This window comes from Sphaeramia orbicularis, chromosome 9, assembly GCF_902148855.1.
Source record: "Sphaeramia orbicularis chromosome 9, fSphaOr1.1, whole genome shotgun sequence".
Classification (NCBI taxonomy): Eukaryota; Metazoa; Chordata; class Actinopteri; order Kurtiformes; family Apogonidae; genus Sphaeramia; species Sphaeramia orbicularis.
The window spans coordinates 18,537,627-18,557,395 of NC_043965.1; the positions used below are offsets into that span (position 1 = coordinate 18,537,627).

A 19,769-nucleotide genomic window follows, 5' to 3' on the forward strand; every position below is an offset into this window, starting at 1 on the left:
CCAGGCTGCAGCACCCTCAAAGGAAATCAAAATCACTTCCCCAAAAAATCAATATAAAGCACAGCATTATTTTCCACCACAAGTGTTGTTTCACAGCCAATACGTTTGATTTGTCAAATTTGTGCTGAGGCGTTCACAGAATACAGCATGAAGAAACATTTTTCAGTTCAAAAACAACCACACAATTTCACAAACTTGTCACTGAAATAGCAGAAAAGGCTTTGAAATCAGTTCCCAACTGTACTGTCAGGAAGAGTGTATAAGAGCAGAGAACTGGCCATGAAGGTTGATGGACTGTCCACATTTATGCCAAAATGCATTGTGTGTTTCATCAGTCCATCCCAAGGACAAACTACCCAGGGAGAAGCAAAGCAACATGGTCTATGCCGTTCAGTGCAGTGACAAATGTACAGACGTATACATAGGAGAAAACAAACAACCCTCCATAAACGCATGGCTCAACACAGGAGAACCTCCACCTCAGGCCAAGTCTATCTGCACTTGGAAGAAAAAGGACAGTCTTTTGAGGATAGCAATGTCCAAATATTGGCCAGAGAAGGCAAATGGTTTGACAAAGAAGTCAAAAAAGCCATTTCTGTGAAAGTGGAAAATCCCTCCCTGAACAGAGGTGGTGGTCTGAGACACTACTTATCCAAATTTATAACACTATTTTAAATAACATTTCCAAACAGTTTTCAGCCAACAACCTTCCACACCTGGACTCACCTGAAACCAAGCAACACCCCCCGGAAAGATTTGGACAGTGAGGGACCCACCCATCTGATCAACGACCCTGAAACTCACACACAATACCCACTAACGACCCTACCCCCAGGGCCCCCCAACCCCACCCCTTACGACCCTAACATGTAAGTAGGGAGTAACACCCACACAAACCACTCTCCCTGCAGGTTTATAAATCCAGTTTCCCTGACCAGTTATAAGAACTGAAGAAGTCCCTTGGATGAGAGATGAAATGTTTTCAAAAGACCTACACCAGTCCAGTTGAACCCAGAAGAACTACCAAGAAACACACTAAAAGTAGTAAAACTTTAAGCCAAAAATGCTTGTTGGTTGTAGTTCCCAAGATTCAGTTTTAAGTTAAACTGTGAAATTCTGAGAATTAATGAGAGAATGGGTGTTACTGTTTGTCCCAGAGCTACCACATCTGCTTCAAAACACCTGTCAGCACATCGCAATACATTAACTTTTCATCTTTTTTCTAGTGAGAGATTTATAAATCTATTATGAAAATGTAAACCAATAAATATTTGTAATAGCGCTTTATCATATACATTAAAATCATCATCTAACCAGAACTTTTGTTGTTGTTTTTTTTAAATTGGCTAAAAGTATGTAAGACGTACCACATTTACTCTCTGAAGCAGATTATTTTGTAATAACCCCCTGAGACCCAGAAGGTAAATATTTTCCACAATTTACATTAAATAATTGCCATATTTGGAAACAGCATGATGCAACAGTTTTTTTCAGATACATTTTTAATTTAAAATTTTAAAAATATAAGAAGGTCCTGGGTTCGATTCCAACACCAGTCGACAGAGGGTGGGACCTTTCTGTGTGGAGTTTGCATGTTGGGTGGGTTCTGCGTGGGTTCTCTTCGGGTACTCCGGCGTCCTCCCACCATCCAAAGACATGCACTAATAGGTTAATTGGTTAATCTAAATTGCCCATAGGTGTGAATGTGAGAGTGATTGTTTGTCTGTATATGTTCAGCCCTGCAATGAACTGGCGACTTGTCCAGGGTGTACCCCGCCTTCACCCCTATGTAGCTGGGATAGGCTCCATGCGACCCCCGTGACCCTAGTGAGGATAAAGCAGGTTCAGAAAATGAATGAATGAATATGCTTTTCAATTGACTTTTTTTTTTTTTAAAGTAAAGCTGTGAAACTCTAAGACATTTATACATACATACAATTTTTAATTTAAAAAATTCTAACCTAATATTGTCTGTTCATTTATAAGGAATCAAAATATAAGTAGAGTATATGTACTTTTTAAGTAATATGCAGTTGAATTAAATGCAGGCATTTGAGTAAATCTGTGTGACTTTAGGGTTGAACCTGGACTATTTCTATAAAACAATAGAAATGAAAAAAGGACCATCCATCACACTTAAAGTTAGACGTGATTTAGTTTAATGACTGAGAAGTTGAAAATACATGTTCTACCATTTCTAAATAGAAATTAACGATATGTAATGATGGATAGCTTCATTTAAAATGTATTCCAGTTGGATTAAGTGATTCAACAACCAGCAAAACGTTAAACCCAAACTGTCCACTTAAAGTACTGTGTAATTTTATTGTGCTAGAGCTGAGTTTGTGAATGTACATGAACTGTACTGCAGTTTTGTTTTTTTTTTTACCGCTCCCCCATATATCATCAGCCTGATTTAGATAGATAGATAGATAGATAGATAGATAGATAGATAGATAGATAGATAGATAGATAGATAGATAGATAGATAGATAGATAGATAGATAGATAGATAGATAGATAGATAGATAGATAGATAGGTGTGTGTGTGTGTGTGTGCGCGCGTGCATGCGTGTATGTGTGTGTGTGTGTGTGGCGGATCAAGAAAAATGAAGGACAAAACTTTGTGTATAATTTTATATTCTATAGATAGAAACATTTTTCTCAATACTAAATAAATATATTTTGTAAATATGTTGTGTGCAATTGCTACTTTATTTGTTATTCATATCTGTACAGTTCAGTATGTATGTATGAATGGATGGATGTATGGATAGATAGATAGATAGATAGATAGATAGATAGATAGATAGATAGATAGATAGATAGATAGATAGATAGATAGATAGATAGATAGATAGATAGATAGATAGATAGATAGATAGATAGATAGATAGATAGATAGATACTTTATTCATCCTAGAGGGAAATTTACAGGTTCCAGCAGTATCCACAAACTTTAAGTAAACACTTAAACCACAATAGTAAAAACACTTTCAAACACAATAGTCACTGCAGGTGAAGGCTAACTCAGCCTTTGCTGCCCCACTCAGGAGAGGTGTACAGGTTAAGGGGCGAAACACCTGTGACCCTGAGATACCTGCTGAGGATGCAGAAGGGGTCCCTAGGAACACCGCTACACACCACCAGCTTGAACCACAACATCCTTAGTTGCTACTCCAGTCTCTGTTTGTAGCAAAGCACCTTCGATGTTTCCTTTATCGTAAAAACACTTCAAACACAATAGTAAAAACATGGACGGTGATGGAAACACAAAGTACATAGATTCCCCAAAGTTCCTGATATTTTGGTGGAAAAGGGCCTGTTGCTGGCCCTCAGGAGGATAATGTACATCAGTATTATTTGAGTGTTAGTTTGCGCGTTGAACGGCACATGTTTGAACCCTCTCGGCTACCGTAGGAAGAGGAGGTGGAGAGCATGACTGGTGTTTGACGTGGAATATTTCCGTAAAGAGACGATGGAGGAGTAGGGAGAGTCAGTGAGAGTGTGTGTATGTGTGGAAGCTATCCCGTATTAACCTTAAATCGAGACGGGATTTAGCCGTGGATCCCAGTCGGAGCTGGGTTCACGGGAGTTTGATATCCAACAGTCTGTAATAGACTGATCCCATTGTGCCCCCTCCTCCCTCCGCTCAGCTACAATCATGATAAAAGCCATCCTAATATTCAACAACCATGGGAAACCAAGGCTTTCTAAATTCTACGAGCATTATGTGAGTACATCTTTGTGTTTTTGTTGACATGTTTTCATTTGTGGTTAATAATCTGACGCTCAGTGGGACAAGATGGGAAAAGTAAATATAAATGCATCCATGTCTTTTAAGATACTTTCTTTTTCAATATAAAGCGCAATCATCGCAAACAGAAATACCCCAGTGTTGTGAATATAGTGAATGAGAAGGTGTGTGTACTCTAAAACCACACACACAGGTTCTTGAGGCTGTATTTTCCACGGATGTATAAGATGTCACCGTGTTCCAGACTGTCCCTTTAAAATGTGAATTATTAAACGCATGCAAGCCGAGCAGAGGCGATCGCGTTTCTGTGGAGCAGGAATTGTGACCGGTTTTCTTCCGATGTGGCGGTGCTGAGGAGTACAGTGAAGTGAGTTAACTGTGTTTGGGTCACATGACTTAATAACGCCCTTGTGAGTGACTCGTGCCTTTCACCAGTAGTGATGTAATGAGCTTTATTGTCATCAACTTCACACAAACAAACCTGTTCCTGCCTGAAAAACATTGCACCACTGTGCTTTAGGTAGCAAATGGCACCTTATGTAATATCCTTTGCAGGGCAAGCTGTGTTGGCTTGTTCTCATAATTGGATTTATTATATCTCAAGGTTGGAGAGCTGCCCCTGCTTTCATATTATTGGTACAACAATAGCAAGGTGACGCAGACAGTGGCCCCAGAGCCAGCAGCAACATCAGCTATCTCCTGGAGCTGCACCCATTTATCAGGACAAAAAAAAAAAAAAAAAAAAAATTCTACTTTGATTATCAGTTGTGGGTTTTTTTTTTTTTTTGTCTTTTAAAGCTCAAATGCCACTAGTTGGATTCACCTTATCATGTGGCTGCTTTAGTCTGTTACTTATGCTGTAAAACAGGTTTGGAGTTAAGCTGGATCAGATATCGAATTAACTTAAAGTGCCTGAATCGCTAAATCAGCACTACTGCTTCATCTGGAAACCTTCCTAGCTCAGCAAAAATGTGTGTTTGTTGTGATATGCTAATTTTGAATATGTTTTCCGTCAGGCATGGCCCACCAATATATTTATCAAAATGTTTATCTTCATTCTTTTCTTTTTTTTTAATATACTTTATCTTTATATGCAAATTTTACAGTATACAGAACAAACAAACAAACAAAACAACCACAACAGTTAGAGCATGTACGTTCAACATTTAGACAAATAAAATACAGACAGGTTCAGGACAAATTAGGCAAAAAAGTCAAAATAAGCATATACAGGGTGGGGAAGCAAAATGTACAATGAACATTTAGTTGTTTTTTTCTCAGCAGGCACTACGTCAATTGTTTTGAAACCAAACATATATTGATGTCATAATCATACCTAACATTATTATCCATACCTTTTCAGAAACTTTTGCCCATATGAGTAATCAGGAAAGCAAACGTCAAAGAGTGTGTGATTTGCTTAATGCACTCGTCACACCAAAGGAGATTTCAGAAATAGTTGGAGTGTCCATAAAGACTGTTTATAATGTAAAGAAGAGAATGACTATGAGCAAAACTATTACGAGAAAGTCTGGAAGATACTATTAAAGAAGAATGGGACAAGTTGTCACCCGAATATTTGAGGAACACTTGCGCAAGTTTCAGGAAGCGTGTGAATGCAGTTATTGAGAAAGAAGGAGGACACATAGAATAAAAACATTTTCTATTATGTCAATTTTCTCGTGGCAAATAAATTCTCATGACTTTCAATAAACTAATTGGTCATACACTGTCTTTCAATCCCTGCCTCAAAATATTGTAAATTTTGCTTCCCCACCCTGTATAAGTATAAAATTATACAGGTTCAAGGATTTCTTTGATTAACATAAACATCCCATTTTTCCTAATAGTTTTACATTTGTCAGTAGGGAGTTTTGTTCATTTTCATTTCTAATGAATATTTGACATTAACAATGTTGCAAATACTGCTTTTGGTATTATTTCTGTTTAGTGATATTGTACATGTACTACAGCATACACATTTAGTAAATAAAAATACTTTTGGATCATGTTTAATCCCAAATTCATGTGCAAACAAAACAAAAATTAGCCCTTCCATAAGACTGGAAAGAAATCATCCACTTTGATGGAGTTTGTGATTTTTTTTTTTAAGCTCAGATGCCACTAGTTGAATTCACCTTATCATGTGGCTGCTCTAATCTGTTATTTTTGCTGTAAGATTCTCTATTTGGAGGAAACCTGTGTTAGATATTGAATTAATATATTTGAAAATTATCAAAAATGCCTTAATCACAAAATCATCTTATTGCTTTTCTGGAAACTTTTCTTTCTCAGCAAAAATGTGTATTTGTTGTGATTTGGTAATTGTGAATATGTTTTCACACAATTTTAGTTAATTAAAACATGTATTTGGATTTTTAATGAATATTTCACATTTACAATGTTTCAAATACTGCTTTTGGTATTATTTCTGTTTTGTGATATTGTGCATATACACTGTATACATTTAGTAGATAAAATTAGTTTTGAATTGTTTAATTTTAAGTTCATGTGCAAAAAAAAACAAACAGTTTACATTCTGAATCATCCATAACACTGATAATATAAGAAAAAGAACAACCATAGTCATATTTCCCATCCCTATTTAGAATGGTGCAATGTCGCTGACTTTTTATGAAAATGAAAAAAAAAAAAAAAGATTAATTGAGAAATTAATAAGACCATGCTTCATAATGTATGTGCCATAATGGATGTATTTCATTCCAGGAGGATAAATCCAAATTAAAAATGATTGGATTATGTTAAGACGTCCATATACACCATCTGTTACATTAAAAGCCGAGGTGTCAGCTTACTGGCTGTGTAGGATTTCACACATACGGCTGCTAGCTGTGAAAACTGTTTAGTCCTCACAGGAAAGTCATTTAATTCCAAGGGATGGACTCTGGTTTGCTGTTTGTAAACTAATATTTGCATCGAGAGCTATTCAGACTGTATGGGCTTAGTGAGACGTATCCTATGCTGTTAGTTTAGAAGGCATTTAGAGGCAGAGGCACAGCAGGCTGTGGCCCTATTAGTTATAACCACTCTGCCAGCCTAGACATAAAGTCAAAGCATCTGTCCGAGCTGAGGATGACACGCTGGCAGAGCACGGTGAAATATGAACGCACACAAATGAAATTTACTAGCCATCAATTTGGCTCCAGGCCGACACTGGTGAGGAGCAGCTGTGTGTTCATGCTGTATCAACAGGGCCTGAGCGAGTGCTTCCACATTGTTTGATGGTTTTTAATAAAGAGGGCAGACACATGATGACGAGGGAAAAACTGTTAGTCGAGCAGTGGGAATTAGGGGTGGAATAAATACTGATATGGGATAATATTGTATGAAATTCACTTGTGATATGTCACCAATACCGATATTTGTATTAAAGCATACATCAGATATAGAAGATGTTGCATTTTTTCATTCATAATTTTACCTCAGTTGTCAAACTTTGTGAAACTGACAACACAATGCATCAAATATATGCATAATTCCTGCTTCTTTGGATCTTGAGGAGTAGGAGGAGTGATTGTCTTGAGATCTATCAACTATCTCAGGATCTGTGCTTTGTAATATCATTATTGTAGACAGTATATAGTGATTGTATCATATTGTAAGTTACTGTGATTCCACTGGTCTCAGTTAGCTGAACAGAAGACTGTAACAAAGGACTTGATTCATATATGACAGTTTTGGAAATGGATTAAATAATAATACTTTTTGCACAGTGACAAAGTAATAACAAGTCGATGTTTGTCATAGATGCTGACAGGTTTTGTTGTGTGCAAATATGGGGAAGAATCTGGCAAAAGCTTTTCCATAATAAAGCTGCACTGAAATCAATCACAACAAAACTTCAATTTTCTCAGTATCAAGCAACATATATATTTAAATCTGGAGTCAGGGAGAAGAACTGCAAAAATAAACCAAAATAACAACCCCCCGCCACCCCCCCATGTTACTACATCCATGTTTTCACGGATGAACCAGATCCAGACCTCATCTAAACCCCCGTCTGAGAGCAGACTTTAAAACACCCTGCTGTTACAGTCTCACTGCTGTGCTTATTCTGTATCATTTTAAGCTGTGACTCCCGTGTCTTGAGTCACATGACTGCTTTAGCCTTGTGGGCAGCTACGTTGTGGACACCCTCTCCTCTCCTTGTGCTCACTGACCTGTTATAGACCCCGAGAGGACATAAGCACCCTTTGGTGAGGCTGTTTCAGTGTTAGTTAAGTCTTTAAATATTCTACTCTTGTTTTGGGAGGATAAATGAGCTTATGTTAGATGTTTTACTACGGTCTGAAACATTTCCATCTGCGTTTTACCACCTTTACTCATAAAGCCCAGACAGCCACAGGCGACCAAAGCATCTACTGATCAAACTGTTAAATAACTTCTAAACCACTAATCCTATCAGTCCATGTAAATAATTGGTGTAAAATGCAGTTTGTCATCTTTTCATGGTCATCAGATATGACCCATTTGGACGTTCAGAGGCTTCGTAGTGAACGTGGAAACGAAATCATCTTCCACATTTATTCACCAGTAAAATCCATTGAGTTGGATCAATGACAGTGGATGGAAACACTTGTTCTTGTGTTCACTTACTGATATCTTTGCTTAAAAATAGTCACTTTTTCAGTCAGTTTTCTCTATTTCTGATTTAATAAACCTCAACTTTAATCTGAGCTTTTATGAACATCTTTACGATCAGTGAATTAAATATAAGGAAATGCCTGATTTTCATCTAAAAACCAAATAGACAGAGGATAAGATTATAATAAATGGAGATAAATCACTTAAGAAAAGTTAAATCTAGAGGAAAAAAAACATTTAGGAACTGACACAAAAGTAGCATTGGATCTTTATGTGTTAAATACACACAATTGTCAATAAGTTAGCACTGGTTTTAAAAGGGCTTCTTATTAGTTCAGGAAATCTTTTCCACCCTAAGGCTTTTAGTGAATCCTTACCAAATGCCTGAGGATATTTGAGATTTTTAATGGTCTTATCCATTTGCAAACAATTCAATAAGACAGCTTTGGTTGAGCTTGCACAGTGAACTCATTGAATATGTAGCCTATGGCCACAAGTGTATGTTTAAATATGACAAAGAGCACGGTGAGTAGATTAATCATGCATTGTCATCCTGAGCCCAGGATGTTCTGTTTATGTATAACATATGTTAAAGAAAAAGGAAGTTGACAGGAGCCATTAATTTACCCGCCAACCCAGTATGAGAAAACGCCTCAGTGGAAGTGATTATAAGCACAAACAACACATGATTTAAGTTGTCTGCTTTGTTTAATACTCTTTTCCCTCATTCATTTCGCAGACTGAAGACACGGAACAACAGATCATCAGGGAAACCTTCCACTTGGTCTCGAAAAGAGATGAGAACGTGTGTAATTTCCTGGAAGGTGGAATGTAAGTTGCGAGGTCTGGGGGTGTTTTTGAGCAACTCTGATCTGTTGTAATGTTAAAGGACCAGCCTTAAACTCAACAGGAGTAGAGAACAGAGGAAAGATGAGAGAATGGAGTTCACACTGTGGAGGAAAGCTCAGAGGACTTGGTGAATGACAGCTGATAGTAACATGTGTTTGATGTTCATTTATCATTCATGAATAGGGAACGAGGTGTTGTTTTACGTTGGGAGCCACTAAAGTACTGTATGTGTTCACTCTGCTAGTGTTCTCTCTGAACGCACTTTATCACCTTAAAATGGGATACTGTTAAAAAAAATATTGTCTCTTTACAATTTAACACATTTATTACAAAAGTACACGAATAGACAAATGTGTGAAAGTTATTACAAAATAAAAAGTAGATACTGAAGGTTTTTTTTTGCCTCATTTAATACACCTCAATATGGACACCATTAGTTGCACAAAGCACATGAAGACGGTACTGGATTTCTTCCCATGTTGGCTGTAGCATAGACTCATCAATGTTATCAATGGTATCAGTAATCTTTTATTTCAGCTCGTTGATATCCTGTATCTTTGTCTGATACATGACATCTTTAACATAATCACATAGAAAGAAATCTATATCTGGTGAACTAGTTCTTCAGGGAATTGGACCGTCCCTTCCAGTCCACAGGTGTGGAAATGTTTGATTTAGGAACTCACCAACATGCAGTCTCCAATGTGGTGGTGCACCATCTAACTGGAAAATGATGGTTGGTTGAAGGTCATCCAGTTGTGGTGACACATATTCAGTCAAAGTAACTGATCTCTTGTTGAAGAAAAATGGACCAGTGATTGGATTGCACATGATTCCACAATGTGATTAAAAACTTTGATAACCACTGAGTACATAAACAAATCTGATTAACATATCTCATTAACTGCTTTTGTAATAGTTTTTTTTAAATTGTAAAGAGATTTTGTGGAGTAGGGGAGCATGCAGTAATCCGCAATAGTAAGTAATTTATAGTAATTTTAGAACTTTTTTTTTAAGGATTTTGCAGAATGAATCACATACAGTCATGGAAAAAATTACTAGATCACCCTTGTTTTCTTCTATTTCTTGCTCATTTTAATGCCTGGTACAACTAAAGGTACATTTGTTTGGACATTGTACTGACAAAAACAGTGCTTTTAGGTATTCCATGTTTTCTTTTCTGTCTGTTTTAGTCACATGATATACACAGGAGTTAGTACTTGATTGCATAACTATTGTTTTTGATGACTTTTGATGGTCTAGTAATTTTTTCCGCCACTGTACAGGGTGGGGAAGCAAAATTTACAAGGAACATTTAGTTGTCTTTTCTCAGCAGGCACTACGTCAGTTGTTTTGAAACCAAACATATATTGATATCATAATCATACCTAACACTATTATCCATACCTTTTCAGAAACTTTTGCCCATATGAGTAATCAGGAAAGCAAACGTCAAAGAGTGTGTGATTTGCTGAATGCACTTGTCACACCAAAGGAGATTTCAAAAATAGTTGGAGTGTCCATAAAGACTGTTTATAATGTAAAGAAGAGAATGACTATGAGCAAAACTATTACATGAAAGTCTGGAAGATACTATTAAAGAAGAATGGGAGAAGTTGTCACCCGAATATTTGAGGAACACCTGCGCAAGTTTCAGGAAGCGTGTGAATGCAGTTATTGAGAAAGAAGGAGGACACATAGAATAAAAACATTTTCTATTATGTCAATTTTCTTGTGGCAAATAAATTCTCATGACTTTCAATAAACTAATTGGTCATACACTGTCTTTCAATCCCTGCCTCAAAATATTGTAAATTTTGCTTCCCCACCCTGTATGCTGATGAACAGCAAATCAAGGACACTTTCTTAGCAGCACTTGGCTTCAATTGCCCTCTTAATTCTTGTGAAACCAGTCATTTTTCATGCTTCGTGCATCTTCCCCATTTTCTTTTGTCAAAATCTGATGTGTGTTTTTTTTTTTTAGTCTTGACGTTAGATGCAATTAATTTTTGAGCCAACAAATAATTTCTTGCTAATTCCTGTTAAATAAGGCCATAGAATTCAAAGAGGATGCACTTTCTTTTTCTTATGACTGCACAATATTTCCTGTGACTCAAGCTGTCTGTTAACACACTTATCAAACGCACCGACAGATTACTTAAACGCTATCTCCTATGTTACGTCCTATCTCTACACATTTTTCTCCTGATGTTTCCCTCGTGTTTGTCATGTGTCATAACATTTTATGTCGTGCCACATCAGGTCATGCTAAGGGTCGATTACGGCAGCGACTGCTACATGTAAACGCCCCCTGGCCTTGACCTTTAGTAGAAATGTAGAGCATTACAGGAGTTATGTAAGAGTCAGTAGACAGTGGGGGATATGATTATACTCTAGTTATTATTATTGTAAGCATTTGCATGATGATGATAATTTATTTTTGTCTGTATGTCAGGTTGATTGGAGGATCAGACTATAAGCTGATCTACAGACACTACGCCACACTCTACTTTGTTTTTTGTGTGGATTCCTCAGAGAGTGAACTGGGAATTTTAGACTTAATCCAGGTAAAAGCTTAAAAAACAAATCCTACATTTATTATTATTATTATTATTATTATTATTATTATTATTATTATTATTATTATGTTTGTTAAAGTATGATGAATGCATTTCTTTCTTTCTTTCTTTCATAATTAAGGAACAATGTGCTTTTATTTTCAGGTTTTTGTGGAAACGTTGGACAAGTGCTTTGAGAATGTTTGTGAGCTTGACCTAATTTTCCATGTAGATAAGGTAGGGAACACTTTGTTTTGTCCGTCTGTAAAAACCTGTTTCTGAATGCAGTAAAGTTTGCTCCAAGATGTAACCTCTGACCTTTTTTTGAGATAAAAAGGTACTATTGCTTCATAATATAGTCTGACTCTTAACTAAAGAATGTCAGATTAACTTTTGGGATATTCACAGATTTTTGTGTGAATTATTTTCTAACCATGTTACAAGGAACTTAAAGACCTGCTGATTTTTCTAATGCATGTCATCAGCTGTTATGTTTTTACATTTATGTCTCTTTTTTTTTTTTGCCAAGTCTGATATGGTCACACAGGGTTTTGTTTTTTTTACTTCAGCTCAGTCTTTATCAGGCCTAGACTCACATAACCAGACCTTTCTTTACACTAATCCTGTAAAGACGGCACTGATGTTAGGTCTGACACCATCCATTATCATTCTGGAATGGACATAAACTCATTTGTATTCCTAAAAATGGATCACATTCGTCTTAAATGATGATAAGCACAGAACTTGGTGAGAGCATCTTCACAAAATATTGATTCAGTGAAGCAAGTTGTTTTAAGAATTAGTATTTTTATTATTATTAAAATGATTATATCCCTACAAAAGAAAACAGCACATGAAAAGATATTCGTCTTTGTAGACACTTGCCACTTGTTGATTGAAACACAGAGAAGACTTGAAGCAGTGCATTTCTAAGTTGATGAAAGAACGAAATGTCCAAAATATACATTAAAAACTTCAGAAGTTCTAATATTATCATAATGCAAATTGACGCATAGCTTTAGGAATATGTGCATTCTGGAACACTAACAGTTAACAGATAAGTCATTTAGTTAATCAGAAATAATTTTTAGGGGCAATCAATTGTTTTAGTTCTTTTTTTTTAGGCAAAATGCAAAAACAGTTGAAGCTTTTCAAACAGGATGCTTCTCCTTGTCAAAGCTCAGAGTAAACTCAACATTTGTCAACAGTGACTCACAAACATAATTAAAAACACCATTGCAGTTATTGCTTTCTACATTTTCATTGCAATTCTAATATGAACATGTGCAACAAACTGATTAAAAACTACCTGAAACATGGTGAATTAGAAAAATTATTGTTTTTATGCATGCAATACATTCACACTGGACCATTTGTCCAATCAGATGAAGGCTCTCCTCAGATTAACTGGTGTCACATCGGTGGTGACTGCATCATTAGTTTGTTTATTTATTGCAAGTCATGTCATTATCACAGTAATGAAAAATGTCAACATATTTTCATCATATCGTCCAGGCCAAGCTGTAGTACAGTTAAGATACATGCATAGAAAAACAATAAAATCTTTAACAATATCTGTTTTCATGCTGGACTTATATCTCAAGGTTTTTTTTTAGAAATTCTCTCTGGCTCATTATATCACAATTTTACCACGGCCTCATTCTGCAGGTGCACAACATTCTGGCTGAGATGGTGATGGGTGGGATGGTCCTGGAGACCAACATGAATGAAATCATCACACAGGTGGACGCCCAGAACAAGATGGAGAAGTCTGAGGTAAGCATGGCCCTGCCTGTCCTCTGTATGTTTGACTTGATTCTTCTTCATACCTTTTCAAGGTATCGTGCCCAGTATCCAGGCATGTGTGTATGCTGCACCCTGCATGCTACTCTCCAGTGACCTTGTGGATGCTTCCTACCTTCTCTTCAGTGTTTGTGCTCTTCTTGGACCTTTTCCTCTTGCTACTGCACTGCTCTCAACACAGATCAAGACTTGACATATTCTCTCTTTTACCTCCCAGTATGAAGTACAGTATCACACGCATCACTTTTGTCATTACTACAGTGACTTAGCTGTACCATTGTCCGATGCATTTCAAGAATCTCCTGGTCACCATCTTGTATTTAATATCATTTAAATTTGACATGACTATTAGTGACAGCACGGTGGTTGTAAATGCTTCATTTTGGAGTAAATAAAATAATGCTGTCCGTGTTGCAGTAAATGCTTTTGAAATGTCTTTCAGCTAATGTCCTTGCTTAGATACTTTATCTGCTCTTTGCAAGGACATTGCTTTGCTTTCCATGCAGCTTCTGCTAGCAGATAAACATGTATTTACTTTTTGGAACACTTTGACAGACAGCCAGAGACAATTTCATGAAATCATCTCTGCTCTGCGTTATATGGATTTTGGCTCTGATAGCCTAAAGCTAACCTGCACTAATGATTTGGCATTGTTTTAAAACCACTAAGACAATCCAGTGCATCTTTTATGCAGTGTTTTTGGAGTATCCTTTGTAATGTTGCAGTGAGAAATGCTGACAGAAGGCCTCAAGGGTGTTTATATTCTCCTGATGGCATTTTGTGGCCTATGATGAAGAAAAGGTCGTCAGGTCGTCTGCTTTTTCTAACTGGCTGACATCACTTGTAAACTTTAACCTTTCAAATGACAACATGTAGAAATATCAAAGTGCACTTTTTTCTAATAATCTGAGTTGCATTGTGTGCTTTTTAACCAGACAATCTTTTTTTTTGGTAATTGATATTCTGTAAGCAGAGTCTTTTACTGTTCTATGATCATCAGAGCTGCTCTGTCTCCTCCCTCTTGGACCTACCCTAGACTGCAGTGTGTTTGTATCTGTGTGTTTTTTACACTGAGGCTAATTCAGAATGACATTGTCCATTTATAGGGCAGTGTCTGGGGAACAAGGAATGAGCTGTTATTCTTCCAAATGGGAACAAACTGATTAAGCTGCATTAATGGTCATCACTGTGACACTGCTTAAAAATCTTTCATTTCAGTTAAAAAATCAAATTGCGGGAGAAGCTTAGGAGGACTTTTGGTTCCTAGTTGTGGTCTATGATAGGTCCTATCACTATTTCTGTGGAGATAAACTGTAATTACTTAATCTGCTTTAACATTCCTCATTCCTCTTTTTCCTGACTCTGTCTAGTTCTTTCCATTCTTCTTTCTCTTTACAGACGTTTATCTTTCAGTCTACCAGACAGGACAGGTAGACACAGGTACTGATAAATTTACAACCAAGTACTGTAACCTTAACTGAAGTTGACTCCCCCTCGGTCTCTCCACACGGCCCTCCATGTAATAGTAAACCGATGTCACTAACACACAGTAGGAATCTTTCACGGCAAACCCAAAAATGGTATCGCTTTTCTCTGAATGTACAGGAGTTGAACCAGTTAAAAACCTGACAATATTATGCAGAGTTTGCTGTTTCATATTTTGATGATACAACATTTAGAGAAGTTACTATAACTTACGATGTAGTTTGTCATGTAAATTCCATGTACTGTTAGGTCATTTTGTTCAGCCCCTGTCATTCAAATGCATATTGATCTATCAGGTCAGATGTTTTTCTTAAACTGTCTTGTCATTTTTTTGTTTTCTACCACCGTGTGAGAATTCATCTTTCATCACTAGTGAATTAATTAAAGAGATTTTTCTCTTTCTGATGTTACAGTTATATTTAATTATCCGAATCTAAAGTGCTGCTTCTTCTAAAACACAATTTGTCCTTCACATCTTTGTCCTGTGTCTGAAATAATAACAGGTGATTAACAGTTGTTATATCTGGGTTGTATCTGGAATTTATTTAACAGGATAATAAGGCCAACATTTAAAGTTAATAAAGAAGGAAAAATACTGCAACAATATGTTAAAATACAAACAATGAAATATTACAATAGCACAATATCATGATATAAAATGTTAATATGGTGACATTAACCTGATAATAATGCAGTAATATAGATTGCTGTTGTTACTAGCTACACTTCTGTATATTATGTTATATCAGAGTTTTCTAAATTTCAACAAAACAATTACTGATCAGTTCAGTCTGCCTTTTCTGTGAATTGTGGGCAAAAAAACCCATATATATGCATAACTGAATGTTCCTGATAATCATTGGTGGAACTTTTGCATCACCTTACATTATTTCATGAACAGATAAACCAGCAATTTTAAAGAGACTTACATATATAAATCCCTACATTGTTTTATGTACATGGAAATCTCATTGTCTCAGTGTCAATAAAAAATTATACTCATCAGAAAAGCTCTATTAATGACAAAAAATAAATGCATCCACACTGGATTAATCAGCTTCTCTATTGGGCTTCTGCTCCACAACTATAGCCAAGTTTATTCACTTATTTAATCCCTTGTTTTATGTTTGGTGTACGGCACTTTGGCCAGCTGTAAAGTTCTTAAAGTGCTTTATAAATAAAGTTGGTATGGTATGGTATGGTATGGTATGGTATGGTATGGAGTTGTCCGACAGGGAAAAAATGTGTTTTATTAAATAAACTAAACCTTCACAGTTGAGTGAGCTGTCATACAGACCTGTCAATCCAAGCCCAACATAGAAGCCATCAGAGCCTCCTATTTGACCTGAGATCTGATCAATGGAGCAGTTATCTAAATAGATACCACTAGAACGCAGCGTGTCAGAGAGTCCAAATAAAACAAATGAAACTGAAATGTCTTCTGGGAAGAAAATGATCGACTTTGTATTTATAGACAGAAGTTCAACTTAAGCCTATGGGCACTAGGACTTTTTGGAGCCAACCCCAGTCGCCATCAGTTGTCTTACAACTTTAGGAAACTTGCTCATTGACTTATACTAAATTGAATAGTTGTGCTTCATTGCTATCTTTTAATGTGTTTCCTCATTATCTCTCTGTTTTTGGCTGTTTATTATCCTATTTGATAAATCACCCAGACATAACCAGCAATTATCTGGTCATGACTCTAGCTAATAAAATAGCATCACTTCATTATTGTATCTATTACTGTCAAAGTATTACTCCACTATCACCGTGTTATTATTGTGCTTTGCTGTAACTGTGTTCTGCACGAGGCATATGTCTATTTTTGTACATATTAGTTACTCAGCATTCAATTAAAAACATAATGGACTGGCACAGTATGTCTCCACTGTCCCCACTGTGAAGCAAAAAATATCTGGAGCCTGACTCCTGAATACTGAGCCCATGTGCTGGATCAGCATTCCTCTGAGTTAATGCCCCGGTCATCTTCCGTCTAACACAAGTCTCCTTGATTCTCAGCAGACGGAGGAATGCCCATAAGACAAACAGTCCATTGAGATCGTCTTGTGAAAAATATCTACATTCCGGACATACTCTGTGTCATATCACCCAACGTTTTGCGAGGCAACTCTTTGTGAATTTGTTCCTAATCGAAGCAAAGGGCTTAGAGTCGTCTGTGTTTTCCAGCCTTTTTGTCATTTTTGGGTTTGTTTGCTAAAGATTCTTTGTGGGGGATCTCTAACCACAGTGATTCTCAAACGTCTGCTCATACTTTAAAGATCACAGACTAAATTACTTGATGCTTCTCGTGCTGATGCTAAAATGCTCTTAAGCGGTTTGACACTGAGATTCACTGTGTTAGAGAGATACATCTCCTCAGTTCCTCAGAATAGATGTCCCATTGTAGTTCAGTACTAGGCTTACAACCTCCTCATGTCATCAGTAGCATCAGCAACACCATAGACCTGCTAGAGTGTACAATCATTTTAGTCCTACCACTTAAAAGTATTTATTCAGGCAGAAAAATGTTAGCTACACCACTGTGTAGTCTTGGTGTTTTGGTGGTTCCAGAAGTATTTCAACCCCACTGGAGGTACAGTATCACCCGTATTACAATTGCTCAAGCTTATATTATGTTGACATGTTCTTAACTTTAATTTGACACACACATTCTTTACATACCTATCTCTCCACACATCCATTTATGTCTTCATACCCAAATCCATTTTTCTGCTCTACACGATTCTCTCCTTGCATTTTGACCCTTATCGGTCTTCAAGAGTCCGGTGGGTTCACCTCTCCAAGCATTGCTGCCTTTGTCCATCAATGAATGTTCAGTTACTGCTCAGTATATCAGACTTAGTAAATGGTCTAGTACAGTATGTCCTCACAGTTGATTCATAATTGGCTCTGGTTGTGATGTAAATCATTTTAGAACCAAATAATGCATGTGCATATGACGCTCTGAAGGCATCTGAATGTACATTTGCACATGTTGTCTGTCTTAGTAGCTGTCAGTGCTTTTGCATTTTGTCAGCAGTTGACTGTTTTTGTCCACTAGTGACTCTGTTTAGCTCTGTGTCGTGTACCTGTATGTGTCCAGTGTTCATGTTCAGTGTGTTGTCATGTAGCATGTTATTGATTTGCTGTTTTGTATCTTATCAACCCTCTTGTGTGTGTGTTTGTGTGTGTTTTGTGTGTGTGTGTATAGGCCGGTATTGCAGGAGCGCCTGCTCGTGCCGTATCAGCTGTAAAGAACATGAATCTCCCGGAAATGCCCAGAAACATCAACATTGGTGACATCAGCATAAAAGTGCCAAACTTACCCTCCTTCAAATAATGGCAGCGAGATCCCCAGTCTGCAGATGTCAGCCAGTGTTTACAGTGATGCAATCTGTTTACCAAAACCTCAAATAACTAACTTTTATCAAAAGTATACTTCTTGAAGGTACTGTGTGATCTAAAACTCCTTTTTTTGGTGTTATCTTTTTGTTTCTCCTCTTATAAAAAAAAGAATGTTTTACATGTTTTTTTTCTGTTTCAAAGAGAAATGAAGTATTTATTTTATCAGTGGTACATTCCTGCTGCCTCACTGAGGTCGGCCTTTAATGTTCAGCTGCTACAGTACACATCTGTGACAGTTTGTACCTGAAAAAATGTTGCTTACTGAAGTGTTTACTGAAGCATTTGTGAAATGAAAGCTCAGCAGGTAGTGAAGTTTGCATTCAGTTTTATTGGTTTGGTTATTCCAGATCAGAGAAATCAATCATAGATCGTGACATAAATGAAGTAATTTCAAATACCAAATTACAACATCTGCTCGAGTATTGAAGTCATACATGACAGCTTGTTTGTAAAATCAGTACAAACAAATATTATATAATAGATATGCTGTGTGATGGAAATATGGATGTGTATGCTGAAATGATTCTTTTGTTTTCTTACTTGTCTACACAAAATATTTTTAAATGATTTATCATGTCTTATCAAATAAGTCTCTCACATTCAATCTCTGCATGAGTTTATTTTCTCTCCTTTTACAGCATAATAAACTATTGAAATTCAATATCTGTGACTTTTAATATTTTTATTGTCATCAAATTGTTTTCATAAATGGCATTGTGAATGGTGCTTCTCTTGATACATTTGGATAGTTTATTAATGAAATGCCAAAAGTTGTACAATTCACGTTAAAGAGCTTGATTAATGATATTGCATGCAGCAGAACTAGTGACATGTCATCATTTTATGAAAGAGTTATTGCAATGCAGCATATTATTATTAGACTGTATCATGGTTTGTTTTAATAAACCCACATGAATGCAGGGGTTTTGCTACCATTAAGAGGTTGGCAACACCTCAGCCAAATTCATGTAAAATCAACATGGAGAGCATGAAAATTAAATGTTTCCAAAATGTTTGTGTACCGTTATGGTACAATAATAATTGTAAATAATAATATAAGTTATGTTAAATTATAGAGTCAAAGGTATTATGTTACCCTCAGCTTTGTTGTTTTTCTAGGATTTAAATGGAAAAAAGGAAAAATGAACAAAACAGGCTCTAAAGGTTCAAGTCACTATTTAGTGAGACCTCTGACACAAAATATCTAATGTGTTGAATGAAACCTGGTATAAAACATGAGAAAATGAATGCAACAAATTTCATTGTCTGATCAAAAGAGTTAAAAACATGTTAACTGCAAAGGG

At 36.4% G+C, this 19,769-nt stretch overlaps 1 protein-coding gene and 1 long non-coding RNA gene across 3 annotated transcripts; both read left to right on the top strand.

The window, feature by feature from the left end:
• The first annotated feature begins 3,423 nt into the window (after positions 1–3,423).
• ap3s1 (adaptor related protein complex 3 subunit sigma 1) lies at positions 3,424–19,126 on the top strand. Of its 2 annotated transcripts, XM_030143004.1 has the most exons (7): positions 3,424–3,733; positions 9,102–9,193; positions 11,667–11,778; positions 11,935–12,006; positions 13,438–13,545; positions 14,971–15,012; positions 18,272–18,384. In XM_030143004.1, exons 1-6 carry the CDS (start codon positions 3,665–3,667, stop codon positions 15,004–15,006), a joined length of 489 nt encoding a protein of 162 aa, XP_029998864.1. In that variant the 5' UTR covers positions 3,424–3,664; the 3' UTR covers positions 15,007–15,012; positions 18,272–18,384. The 2 variants fall into 2 exon arrangements, with proteins under 2 accessions (XP_029998864.1, XP_029998863.1); XM_030143003.1 differs by lacking the exon at positions 14,971–15,012 and having other exon boundaries at positions 3,425–3,733; positions 18,272–19,126.
• Positions 15,019–15,819, top strand: LOC115425427 (uncharacterized). Its single transcript, XR_003936233.1, has 2 exons — positions 15,019–15,276; positions 15,307–15,819. It is a non-coding gene; the product is annotated as an uncharacterized LOC115425427 (long non-coding RNA).
• Positions 19,127–19,769: the final 643 nt, after the last annotated feature.

What these genes read in the sequence shown, in the direction of transcription:
- ap3s1 (XM_030143003.1), top strand. Translation starts at nt 3,665, where the DNA reads ATGATAAAAGCCATCCTAATATTCAACAACCATGGGAAACCAAGGCTT. An exon ending in CTAAATTCTACGAGCATTAT is followed by an intron (nt 3,734 to 9,101) that starts GTGAGTACATCT and finishes TTCATTTCGCAG; the next exon opens with ACTGAAGACACGGAACAACA. An exon ending in ACAAGATGGAGAAGTCTGAG is followed by an intron (nt 13,546 to 18,271) that starts GTAAGCATGGCC and finishes GTGTGTGTATAG; the next exon opens with GCCGGTATTGCAGGAGCGCC.